General features: G+C 39.7%; 1 protein-coding gene across 1 annotated transcript in view; it reads right to left on the reverse strand.

The window, feature by feature from the left end:
* Positions 1-1,158: 1,158 nt before the first annotated feature.
* Positions 1,159-13,837, reverse strand: part of LOC127787346 (TATA-binding protein-associated factor BTAF1) — a 92,859-nt gene continuing 80,180 nt past the window's right edge. Inside the window, exons 26-29 of the mRNA XM_052315340.1 lie at positions 8,302-8,411; positions 8,149-8,231; positions 1,942-2,151; positions 1,159-1,572 (exon numbers count right to left, since the gene is read on the reverse strand). Of these exons, the coding sequence (XP_052171300.1) occupies positions 1,402-1,572; positions 1,942-2,151; positions 8,149-8,231; positions 8,302-8,411 (574 nt within the window). The 3' untranslated portion in view covers positions 1,159-1,401. The remainder of the gene's footprint in view (positions 1,573-1,941; positions 2,152-8,148; positions 8,232-8,301; positions 8,412-13,837) is intronic.

Raw genomic sequence — 13,837 nt, forward strand, 5'->3', positions numbered from 1 at the left:
ACAAAAGCAAGAACATGGCAAGGCTAACATGGGACCACCACAAATCAAAAACAAGAGCCTTGCAAGGTTAACATAGGATTACCATTAAGTCAAAAATAAAAGCACCGTAAGAGTACGTAAAATGAGATCAACATAAATAAAAAAACAAGAATATTACAAAAGTAAAATGGGAGCACCACAAACTAAAATGGAAGCATTGTAAAATGAAAATGAGCTCATTGCAAGACTAATATGAGAGCACAGCAAAGAAAAAACCAGAATACTGAAGAGTACCAAAAAGGAGTACTAGTACTACAAAATCGTAAAAGATATTATAAAGTATTTTATAAATTCTTTGGTTTAAGGTATCACACGTGCAAACAAAAATCTTTGAGAATTTTTAATGAAATATCATAACTACTTAAGTAATATATAGTATAATAATTTATCCCACAATAGGATTAAACTAGTTATCTTAAAATTGCATTTAGATAATTTTGTTTATTAAAATAGTGATATATCCCTTTCAATAATTTTAATTATTCTAACAGCTTCTAAACTCTTGTTTTACCAAATTCAATGAAAAATTAAAGAAAGCCGGCGATTTGTTGGGGTTGAGAGAGCAGAGAGTTTTCTATGGTTAATTCCTTGAGCTCAAAGATCGAACACCGCGTGACCTTGGTGACCTAGAATAGCTAAAACGACGTCGGTGGCTGATCCAAGTCCATCTCCTTGCAGAAAGCAAAGAGAGTTGTGTGAAATTCATGAAGAACTCCAAAAACACTCGGAAATTTCAAGAAGACCCTGCGAAAATTTACCTGTGGTTGCAACAAATCAAAGGCCGAGATTGATCAAATCTGATCCTACGGTTAATTACCCAAGGGAACCATTATGGTTGTCCCCCCCCCCCCCCCCCCCCCCCCCACCCCCACCCCCAAAAGCAACATAACAAAAACAACCACCTTAACCACAGAATTGCTACCTCAAGATTCACGAACTTTACTCCCAAAAAAGAAAAGAAAAAAAAAAAAAAAAAAAGTTAGGATAAGCGGATAGGTGGGCAACAGTTTGAAATGAAAAGATTGACCTTTACTCAAATAGAAGCTGAATGTATATACACCATTTGAGATTTACAATTTTCTTTTCCTCCCCCCTCCTAACACATTTCTGCTCCCCCCCCCCCCCCCCCCCCCCAGCTCTCTCATGTCCTCTAACCAACTGCGCAAAGTAATCCCTTTTCTGTTACCTCCAAAAATAGAAAAAAAAAAAAAAAAACTTTATATGGAAGAAAAGGTATGGCCGAAATAGAACTAAACTGCTTAGCAAAATCTTAGGCTCTGAGACTCGAAAAAATATACATTTTCTACACACTGCGTAGCAACGTACTGTTATTGGTTGAAATGGCTTTCCCTCCATGGCTGGTCATCCGTTTAGCTTGGCTAAGAACTGGTTCAGATTATATTCTTCAGTGTACTGCGATTGATCCCAAAGCTCCTCCAGTCCACCAAGGATGGCTTTTAAACCCTTCCCAGTACCCACATATTTCGAGTCCACATCATCAGAACCCTTTGACGCAGCAGCAGCTACAGCTCCCTGGAACCAAAGAGTTATAGGATGAAAAGTACAGACGTCAATGATAACGTAACCTTCTGAGTGGAAATATTATATTATGGAAGTTTTAAAAGAAAGCAGATTAATACTAAAACCAAACCTTCAAGTGTGTGCTACAAAGGACTGAAAAGTAAGTTAGGAAAAAGCATTTGCACACATTTGAAATGTACTAAAAGTGAACTTATCAGACCCTAATTATCAGTAAGTCTAGTTTGAATTTAGCGCAATTTTATGTTACTAATATTCGCCTAATTATTTACCAAGTACCAAAAATAACATATCAGAAACATGTTTGATATGTCACATTAAAACTACACGCCATTGCTTCAACAGACAAACTGGAGTCAATACCTTTTTGGTTTCTGCTGATGTGAACAAGTCAAGCAACTGGTCTGTGTTCATTGTTTTCAAGCTTGCATTTTCTGCATTGATGACAGCATTGGCCACTGACAATTTGAACCTCTGGAGGCTCATTACTTTCTCCTCCAAGGTTCCTCGCATAATGAGACGATGTACATTCACTACTTTGCGTTGACCTAGCCTGTGTGCTCTGTCCATTGCCTGCAAACATGTAAGAAACAATGAAAAGATTCTCTTCACCCCCTTTGAAAAGGAAATAAGAATAGCAAGAAGTTTCAACCGTTCATTTGGGCGTATGTACAAGGAAAAAAGTATTTCATTTGTTCCAATAGAATCATCCAAATCATTTCCATTTCTCAAGTACCAATATCAAACAAGTGGAATTAAGAAAACTAAATTGTTTCATTTCATTTTTATTATACTAGAATACATATTACGAATGAAAGTACAACACCAAATGAAACCATATAAATGTATCTACATATATTTAAAATTCCTTCTATATGCTCCCATAAGTTTTTAGGAAAAATAAATAAATAAAACCAACATATTATTGCAGTAAGAAAAAAGCAATAAGACGGCAATGCTATTATTTCCTATTAAGTTAATTTCTACAGCTTATTCTTGGGGATTACACACTTTAAATCCACCTACATAATAATAATTAGGCATTACTAAATCAATTGGGGCAAGTCATAATAGTTGTACAATGTTATGGTATTCCGATAGGCCCCCGATGCAGCGGACATACCAGAGACACACCAGACCTACTAGAGACGCATCAAGCACCAAGGGTAGAATAGTAATACAGCATGTGCTTCTGTAACAATCAGCATGTGCACCAAGGGTAGAATAGTAATATAGCTGTGATTGTGCAACAATCAGCATGTGCACAACTGGATTCTGTTATAGAGAGTAGAAAAGGGATAGGAACAACATATAAATAGGAGGAAGAGGAGAGAGAGAGAGGCAGAAATTGAGAGAATCAAGGAGAGTTCAGGCCTCCCGAATGCCCTTTTTCTTTTGTTCATTTTCATTGAATTTGTAGTTCTCATATCAATACACAAGTAGTGTTCATCTTTACCTATTCAATGGTCTTATCATTTTGGTATCGGAGCCCATTGATCCCAATGGTGAATCTAACGGATAGAGTTGGGGAATTGGAGGGGAAGATGGAGGGTATGCAGAAAGGATTTGAAGCCATAAGATGGAGGGTATGCAGTCTCTCTCTCTCTCTCTCAAACCTGCATCCGCGGACCACTGTCGCCCACCTCACCAACGCCGCTCAGACCACCGTCGCCCCCACCCGACCAGCTACAGACACCCGCCGCCACGAGAGAGAAATCAAAGAGATGATTGGCGGCGACGGCGACAGTGATGAGAAATCGAGGCCAAGAGAAAATACCGAACACAAATCCAAACACACAAATCGGAGCCAAGAGAAAAATCAAGGCCAAGGTAAGTTTGTAAGTCTTCGAAAATCAGGCGACCCAGGCTGCTAGGCATCGATTGGGCCCGATTGATCGCGCTCGACGCCTAGGATGCCGATTTGCCTGTATTCGCGGTGGCCGCCTAGGTCGCCTTTTAGAACACTGCAAAATGTATTAGAGACTGCACAAGGAAGTGTTGTCGGAAGTTTTGTGTAGCCTAAGACTTTGATGAGGAATAGCTTCGCCATGCCTCTATTGTTGAAAGTTATTGTTTGGTCCACCAAGGAAGTTTTGGAATTGTTGAGTCAAGATTGTAAGCATTGCTTCCATATTCTGTAATCTTCCTTCATGTGCATCTACTGATTCCTTTGTCGCAAACCTTTGGTTGATTTCTTCACCTGACATTATTTTTCTCTTTTTCTTTCTCTTATTTTTTTTCTAAGTAAGAAACAAACTCTCCCAAACAATAAGAAAAAAATTGACACTTTTTTTTTTTACTAGGGAAAGGCCAAGAAGACTACAAAGTATATGTATGATTTTGTTTGGGCTTGAGATATGATCTGGTAATGTAGTTGTTGGGCTTGGATAGTAAAGGCTAGAATTGAAATGTTTGTAAAGGTTAGTGGCAGAGAGTTTGGTTTCAAGATGGGAATATTAGATATAGTAGAAGAAAATGGGGGCTTTTTTTTTTCTTTTCTTTTCTTTTTGGAGATAGTGGTGATTTCTAAAGATGTTGAAAATGGAAATAAGGTGATGGGGTTGCTCATGGAAATACCTTGGTGGTGTTGAAGTAGTAACCAGGAAAGCTCCACCTAGTATAGAGGAAGGCTCTGATACCAATTGACGCAACAACTTGCATTCTCACAAAGAGGAAAGCTCCACCTAGATTTTGCTCCAACTTGCATTCTCACAAAGAGAAAAGAAAAATGCTAAGAATACAAATGTATTTTGATTCAAGATTGGATGCCTTACAAGTGCAACCAAATGAGCTATTTATAGCTTACAAAATGTATTAGAGACCACACATTTAAAAAAACTAGGAAATTAGGTACAACTACCCACTCAATACTTAAATAATGGAAGCACTAAACCCACTCAATACTCAAATAATGGAACACACACCTAACTTAAGAAGCTTCCACAAGTTAGGCTTCATTTGGTCTTCTTTGGTTGATGCTAATTGGGACTTGGGCCTTTTTTTGTGTTTTTAAAATATTTGGGCTGCATCATTGTGCTACTTGTTAAGAAGGATGGGGGGTAGCGATTTTATGTGGACTACAAGGCCTTGAACAAGATGACAGTCCCCAACAAATTTCCACTTCCAGTAATCGAGGAGCTACTGGATGAATTACACGAGGCCACGATTTTCTCCGAACTCAATCTTAAATCGGGTCATCATCAGATTTGAGTCAAAGCAGAAGATGTTTCAAAAATGACTTTCAGAACACATGAGGGCTACTACGAATTTCTCATCACGCCCTTCGGATTGACGAACGCACCAACCATTTTCCAATCTCAGATGAATTGACATATTTAGAGAACAATTGAGGCGCTTTGTGTTGGTGTTCTTTGATGACATCTTTGTGTTCAACGGAGATTTTGAACAGCATGCACAACACTTGCGTTGTGTTCTAAAAGTTTTGGCAGAAAATCAGTTGTTCACTAACAGGAAGAAGTGCTTATTTGACCAGTTCAAAGTTGAATATTTGGGCCACATCAAATCCCAGCATGGTGTGTCCGTTGATCGCAACAAATTGCAAGCAATGTTAGATTGGCCAACCCCTACAACATTGAAGGAATTGAGAGAATTTCTAGGGCTCAAGGGGTAATTATCAAATATCTGTGAAGGACTATGGTAAATTGGTATGGCCCCTCACAGAGAGACTACGGAAAAATAACTTCTTCTGGGACGAGGTAGCAGAACAAGCCTTCCAACATCTTACGGTTGCAATGGTGTCTTTACTAGTTTTAACTTTACACGACTTTGGCAAGCCCTTTGTGGTGGAATCAGATGCGTCAGGGCAAGGCTTGGTAGCGGTATTAATGTAGGATCACAAGCCTATTGCATATTTCAGCCATGCTCTAAATCAATTGGGAAGAAGAAAATCCGTTTATGAAAGAGAGCTTATGGCTAACGAATTTGTGGTACAAAAATGGAGGCATTACCTTTTGGGTAGGAAATTTGGTTTCAAACCGATCAAAAGAGTATCAAATTTCTGATGGAGCAACGGTTAGTGAGCCTTAAATATCAAAGATGGATGCTGAAGTTAATGGGGTTTTAATTTGAGATCCAATATCGTCTTGGATTGGAAAATAAAGCGACGGATGGCCTTTCTAGAATCAATCATTTCAAAGCCTTGTTCATCATAACAATTCGTAAAGTAATTCAACTAGACCAACTAGACCGCAAAGTAGAAAAGACAACAATCTACAAAGCGTTATCCAAGACCTCCAACGTGACCCTTCTTCCCGACCAAACTTCCAAATGGTGGACAACCAACTCATTTATAGAGAGTGACTGTTCTTACCAAATGGTTCTTCTCAAATCCCTCTACTACTTCATGATGGCCACGATGGGAATATGGGAGGGCACTCTGGATTTTTGAAAACATGTAAAGAGGATTGCAACTAATGTCTATTGGCCTAGAATGAAACGTGATATTCATCAATATGTGAGTAATTGTGCCATCTGTCAACAAAACAAGTACTTGGCCTTAACACCAGGAGGACTTTTATAGCCCCTTCCTATCCCAAATCAAATTTGGGACGACATTACCATGGATTTCTTCAAGGGCTTACTGAGGTCAGGCAATATGGACTTAATCTTGGTGGTGGTGGACAAACTCGGTAAGTATGAACATTTTATTGGCCTCAAACATCCTTTTACAGCAAGAGGGGTGGGAGGGGTTTTTATCAAAGAAGTTGTGAGGCTTCACGGCATGCCTCGCTCCATTGTCTCAGATAGGGATAAGAATTTCATGAGCAGATTCTGGGAAGAAATGTTTTGCCTCCAAGGCACTAAACTCAATCGCAGCACTGCATACCACCGACAAACAGATGGCCAAACGAAGGTCCTTAATAGAACCTTGGAAACATACCTACGTTGTTTTGCTTCATTCAAACCTAAAGCATGATATATGTGGCTGCCTTGGGCTGAATTGTGGTACAAAACTTCATACCACACAGCTTCGAGGCTAACTCCATTCCAAGCAGTATATGGGTGAGAACCACCAGGTATATTGAGGTTTGAAAGGGGATCTACTCCTGTTTCTGCAATTGAACATCAATTGGTTGAAAGAGATCAAATTCTAGAAGAACTTAAAACACAATTGTTAAGTGCACAAGCTGTTATGAAGAAAGGGGCAAACAAGAAAAGAAGAGATGTGAAGTTCGAGGTTGGGGAGTTTGTCTATCTAAAGTTAAGGCCTTATCGCCGAAAAACATTGGCTACTCGTCCGAACGAGAAATTGGCTCCTAGATTCTATGGACCATTCGCCATTGAACAAAAGATCAAACCAGTAGCCTACAAGTTAACACTACCATCACATTGCAATATCCACCCCGTTTTCCATGTGTCACAGCTACGTGAAGCAAAAAGGGGGTTGAAAGCTAGTGTGGAAATTCCCAGTCAACTTAGTGAAGGCCTGGAGATGCTAGTTGAACCAGTGGTTGTGTTGGGAGTTCGACCGAGAACAGGTAATAACTTGCGTGGTTTGGATGTTTTAATTCAATGGAGAGGTTTACCCCCGTTAGCGACTTGGGAACCCTACAACATGATTCAACAGCAATTTCCCACTTTTCACCTTGAGGACAAGGTGAAAGTTCGGGAGAGGAGTAATGATAGGCCCCTTAGCGCAATGGGCTACCAAAGATGCACCGGACCTACCAAAGACGCATCAAGCACCAAGGGTAGAATAGTAATATAGCATGTGCTTGTGTAACAATCAGCATGTGCACCAAGGGTAGAATAGTAATACAGCTGTGCTTGTGTAACAATCAGCATGTGCACAACCGCATTCTGTTATAGAGAGTAGAAAAGGGATAGGAACAACATATAAATAGGAGGAAGAGGAGAGAGAAAGATAGGTAGAAATTGAGAGATAATCAAGGAGAGTTTAGGGCCTCTTGAATGCCCTTTTTCTTTTGTTCATTTTCATTGAATTTGTAGTTCTCAGATCAATACACAAGCAGTGTTCATCTTTACCTATTCAGTGGTCTTATCATATTCTAATTGTAAGATGAGTTTAGAAAGCAGAATGTGATCAGTCAAAAGGATATAAGGTTGTCATTTAAATACGTCAATAGAATAGGACTAAATTACTAATATATAAAATGAAACAAGAACAGAATACAATAACCAGTTCACAAGCTGGTCAAAACTGGTATACAGAAGCAATTAAATGTCCTTAAAGCCAAACAGCTGGTCCAAACTGGTAGAGAGGCTATTTTAAGAGCACACCAACATAACCTACAACCTTACTGATTTCCAGAAAAGAGCTAAAGCAAATCACTTCCAGTGACACTAGTGAAATCCAGAAGAACTTGGATATTTTCAGTGGCATTCAATCCAGAAATTGATTTAAAAATTTTTAAAAGACCACTTCCTCAAAGCTCCAAGCGAGATCAAGACATGGAAAAAGAATGGTGATACCACAGAAGCTTCTTCAGAGTTAATAAAATGGCACTTCTTAAAACACGGTACAACATTTCTTAGTCACAACATTGCTTGACATAGAGCAAAATAGTGGCATGAGCTTATTGTAAAAACCTGATGATCTCGCATCGGATTCCAATCATGCTCCATAAAAATGAGGGTGTCAGCTGATGTTAGGTTCAGACCAAGACCACCAACTGCAGGAAAAGGTTGCGGATGAATGGAGTTCCTCACACAAGACTGTATCTGTAGACTATGAAAACTTACCATGTGTAGTCAGCAAAAGTGCATCTATAGTAGGGTCTGAATTGAAAGACTTTACAATATCAAAACGCTTATCTGGCTCAACTGATCCATCCAGTCGCAAATAAGTGACACTGCTTTAAGAAATCACAACACTATTAGAATAATGAAACATGTAAAGTTAGAGCATGAGATTTTAGTTTTACAAGAACAGGATTTACAGAAAAACTCTTCTTTTAGATAAAAATAGAAATTCCAATTCTGCATGCAAATTCCTATTTAGTGCTGGTACCACATCTGAATAAAGGAGGGTTAGGTAATCAACAGCCAGTGTAAAACTCATTGGATAAACATGAATTCTAGACTAATATAGAAACTATTCTAGCCACTGGATACAGAAGTTGCAGTAATTCAATAAGGCCCATGGGTATCAATTAGTTAAATACAAAAGGGTAAAATACACTGACCTCCCCTGAGGTTAGGCCAAATTCATGAGACCTCTCAATTGTGAAAATTACACAGAACCCCTGAGTCTAAACCTACAAATTTTTGATCTTATAGTTGTATAAGGATCCATGAATCGGTAACTATATATATATATATATATGTAAATTTAAACATGAATTCATTTTATATTTAAAATTTACATTATATTGAATTAATATTTTTTTAAAAATTATAACAGTTACATATATTCTCATCTAAATTATATAGAGAATATATAATATATTATTTTTTTTATTTAGCCTACTTGCCTTTAAGAGCCCTAAAGAAAAATCCACTATCTTAACAAAAAAGGAGGGCCACTTTGTGAGAAAATAAGAAGTCCTGCCCTCCCACTTATTTCATTTTTATTCCCGTGAGATTAGAATATGGCCTCAGTTAGGGTTTTGACTGTTCAAAAACAGAGTAGAGGTGGCAGTGAGAAGCTTGCCAAGAAGACGTTGCAGACTCGCAAGTCAGAAGTAGTCATTGAGAATTCGTCACAGGCCGTATGTAGTTGCCAACAACATTGTTGAATGTGTTCGTCACAAGTGAAGATCTCGTTGGGAGCAAGACAGTCACACTTTGATCCAACCAGGTATGTTGTTCACACAACCAAATCCAGGTTGTGTGAACCCAGATCCAGATTTTTCTTCGACATTGACAGATGGAGCTGCATCCAATGGCAGATGGTCAGCTCTGATGCAGATTCCATACCAGTATCATGTCATGTCGTGTCGACACTGGTACAGCACCAGCAAGTGCAGTGTCCATGTAACATAGGGTTCTGTTAGAATTATTAATATAATTGTATATATTGTAATTATTGCATGTGTGTGTTTTATTTGTAATTACATTAAGCCCATAAGTTAAACTCGTAGGTGTTTTAAAGCCCGTTATGCCTATTATAAATAATAAGGTAAGAGAGACTAATCTTTTATCTTTTTTTATCATAATTATTTTCTCACAAGGTATCAGAGCCACCGGTGAGAAAAACCCTAGCCGTTGTTGTATATTTTTTTTCCAGTGACCTTCAAACCCTAGTTGTCACCGTCACTGCCCATGCCAGAACACCATTGTTCGGCCACCACTTACTAACACTGCCACCACCCTAGGGTTCGCCGCCATCAGATGGGTCAACCACCAAAGACTCGCCGCCGACGGACCACCCACGCGCCCCAACGTGTCGGCCACCATGCGATGCCTCCGCCTCCATGTGCCGACGCATGATTGTGGGTACGCCGCTCACTTCTCTCCGACTTCTCCAGATCTGATCTCCAACAACCCCTCAAGCTATTTCCGATGTCAAAGTCCTCGCCATGTCTGATCTCAATGATGACGTTTCTGATGGTGCTACTCCCGCTCCGGCATCTATTGCTCTTGCTGCCTCTTAATCCTTCACTGTCTCTAATCTTGGGACAGCAAATATTACCACTGTCAAGTTGATAAGGTCTGTCAATTATCTCTCATGGGCAGCCTTTGTCAAAATGTGGTTCAAAGGGCAAGGTTAAGCAGATCATCTTACCACAAAAGCTGAAAGTGTGCCAAAAGCTAATCGGGCTAGATGGGAACAAGTTGATGCCCAATTATGTAGCCTTCTATGGCAGTCTATTGATCAATCCATCATGCAGCTCTTTCGCCCCTTTGAAACTTGTGTTGATGTGTGGAAGGAAGCTGAAGAGTTTATACAAATGACATCCAACATTTGTACAATGTGGTCTCTAATATCAAAAATCTAAAGCAGGAGTTATCCATGGAATCTTATGGGGTAGGTTCAGGCTCTCATGCAAGAATTTGATGCTCTTCTTCCCCTTACTACGACCCGCACTTAACAGATTGCTCAACGAGAGAAATTTTTTATGGTTATTGCTCTCTCCGGCTTGAAACCATAGTTTGACCCCATCATGCATCAAATAGTGACCAGCTCTGCTAGTCCTACCATGAATGACTCTTTTAAAAGATTGTTGAATGTGACAGGCGCGCATGGTATGTCCTCTTCTTCTCATGTTGTTCCTCTAGACAAATCTTCAGCTCCTGTGTCTCAAGCTTCCATTGTAAGTGCAAATAGAGGATGCAATAATAGTCCCCACGTCTACAGTATACCTTTTGTAAGAAACTAGGTCATCTTAAGGACAAATACTAGAAGAAACATAGTTGGGCAACTGCTCCACCTGCATCATCTACCAGTGCAACTCATGTATTTCAGAGCGATCCTAGTCCTACTCAATTTCCACCAGGTTCGCAATTGGTACCTATGTCTGCAGCTGAGTATGATGCCTTCCTGAAGTTTCAGGCCACGCAACAGTCTCATCTTGGTAAGCCCTTTCCTTGTGTTGCTCAAGGCTCATCAATTGGTTCTTGGATTATAGATTCTAGTGCCACTAACCATATGTGTGGTAATGAACTTCTTTTCTCCTCACTTACCTATTTTGGTAACTTGTCTATTGTTACCCTGGCTGATGGTATCAAAACTGCAGTTAAAGAAATCGGCCAAATTACACCCACCTCGTCTTTCTCATTAATTTTTGTTTTATATGTTCCTGATAGTCCTTTTAATTTGATTTTAATTAGCCAACTCCCTTAACTGTTATGTTATCTTTACTCCTATCTCTATTTGTGTTCAGGACCAGGGTACAGGGTAGACGATTAGCGTTGGGCGTGAGTCACAAGGTCACTATCATCTTGCTATGCCTAGTTTGCCAATAGCTTGCACCAGTGCCACATCCCCAAATCTTCTCCACTATTGTCTCAGTCATCCCAACCTCTTCAAACTGAAGAAATTAGTTGATAGTTTGTCGTCACTGTCCATGTTTAACTGTGAGTCGTGTCAATGTGATAAACACGTTCGTAATTCTTTTTCTCATCGAGTCAATAATAGGGTTGACCCTTTTTCCCTTGTGCACTATGATGTATGGGGTCCCAGTCGCGTCAATTCTACTCTTAGTTTTTCATATTTTATTACTTTCATTGATAACTTTTCTCGTTGCATCTGGTTGTTTTGGGGTTTCTATACTTGCCTTACATAGTAATAATGCCCCCGAGTATTTTTCTTTCCAATTTACTACCTTTATGACTGCTAATGGCATCCTGCATCAATCCTCTTGTCCTTACACACCTTAACAAAATGATGTTACCGAGCGTAAAAATCACCATCTTATTGAGATTGCACGGACGCTCATTTTACATGCCACTTTTCCCACAAAATTCTGGGGAGATGCTGTTCTAACTGCATGTTATCTAATCAATTGCATGCCATCTTCAGTGTTACAAGACCAAATTCCTCATTCCCTTTTGTTCCCTACACAGCCGTTTTATTTCGTTCCTCTTCGAGTTTTTGGATATATCTATTTTTGGATGTATCTATTTTGTGCATTCTTTTTCACCTGGACAGGATAAGCTTGCTATAAAATCTCTAAAGTGTATCTTCCTCGGCTATTCCCGGTTGTAGAAAGGCTATAAGTGTTACTCTCCAGAACTGAACCGCTATCTTTTGTCTGCTAATGTCACATTCTTTGAACAATCTTTGCTTTGGGTTGCTCAACCTGATTCACAGAGCCTTCACCAAGTTTTGCATGTTCCTTTTTCTTTTCTTCTGTTGTCCTCATCGAGTCTGTCTGTCTCATCCTCTGTGGGGCCTACCCTACTTTTCCGATACACCTTCCACGGCTCCACTTCTTACATATGATAATCGTCCTCATCCTGCTACCGATGCCGGCATTCCTCCTGCCCAGGACTCTCTTGACTCGCTCTCTCCGTCTATAGTCCCTCCTGCCCCAGATCTTGAGCTCGACAATCTCCCTGTTGCTCTTTGCAAAGGTACGCGGTTTATTCGTAATCTCCATCCTATTTATAACTTTTTATGCTATGACCGTTTGTCTCCTTATAGTGTCTTTGTTTTGAGTCTTTCCTCTATTTCTATTCCTAAGATCACAAGTGAAGCTCTGTCCCATCCTGGTTGGCACCAAGCTATGTTAGATGAGATTTACGCCTTACATTCGAATGGTACTTGGGATTTTGTGTCGTTACCACCAAGAAAGACTCTCGTTGGTTGCAGGTGGGTATTCACTCCCAAAGTGGGTCCGAATGGACAGGTGGAACGTCTTAAGGGCTACTTAGTTGCCAAAGACTTTACACAGATCTATGGGCTACATTACAGTGATAACTTCTCTCTTGTTGCGAAAATGGCCTCTGTTCGCCTCTTTTTCTCTCTAGCTGTCACGCGTCATTGGCCACTCTATTAGCTCGATATTAAAAAATGTCTTTCTTCATGGCAATTTGCAGGAAGAGGTATATATGGAGCAACCACTTAGTTTTGTTGCTCAGGAGGAATCCAATATAGTCTGCAAACTCAATAAGTCTCTCTATGGTCTGAAACAATCTCCACAAGCGTGGTTTGTCAGGTTCAGCATTATGGTTCAAGTCTTTGGTCTCACTCGAAGTGAAGCTGATCATTCGATTTTCTATCACCATTCTTCTTCCTTATGTATCTACCTTGTTGTTTATGTAGATGACATTGTTATCACAGGAAGTGATCAGGTTGGAATATAGAAGCTTAAGGAACATCTACATCAGCACTTTCAGACCAAAGACCTAAGTTGACTTTGGTATTTCTTAGGTATTGAGGTTACTCAATCAGGAGATGGTATCTCAATTTCTCAGAGGAAGTATGCACTTGACATCTTAGAAAAAAGTGATATGGTGAACTGCAAATCAGTTGACACCCCAATGGATCCGAATGTCCACCTCTTACCAGGAAAGGGGGAGCTTTATTCAAATCCTAGAAGATATAGGAGACTGGTAGGCAAGTTGAACTATCTCACAGTCACTCATCCCAACATTGTTTTTGTTGTGAGTTTAGTTAGTCAGTTCCCCAGTTCTCCATGTGATTCTCACTGGAATGCTATTATCCGAATTCTAAGATATATCAAAAGAGCGCCAGGTAAAGGGTTACTCTATGAGGATAAGGGACACACAGTTATTTGTTATTATGCAGATTGGGCAAGATCTCTTTTTGATCGTCGGTCAACCTCTGGATATTGTGTTCTTATAGGAGAAAATATGGTTTCTTGGAAAAGTA

This window comes from Diospyros lotus, chromosome 12, assembly GCF_014633365.1.
Source record: "Diospyros lotus cultivar Yz01 chromosome 12, ASM1463336v1, whole genome shotgun sequence".
Classification (NCBI taxonomy): Eukaryota; Viridiplantae; Streptophyta; class Magnoliopsida; order Ericales; family Ebenaceae; genus Diospyros; species Diospyros lotus.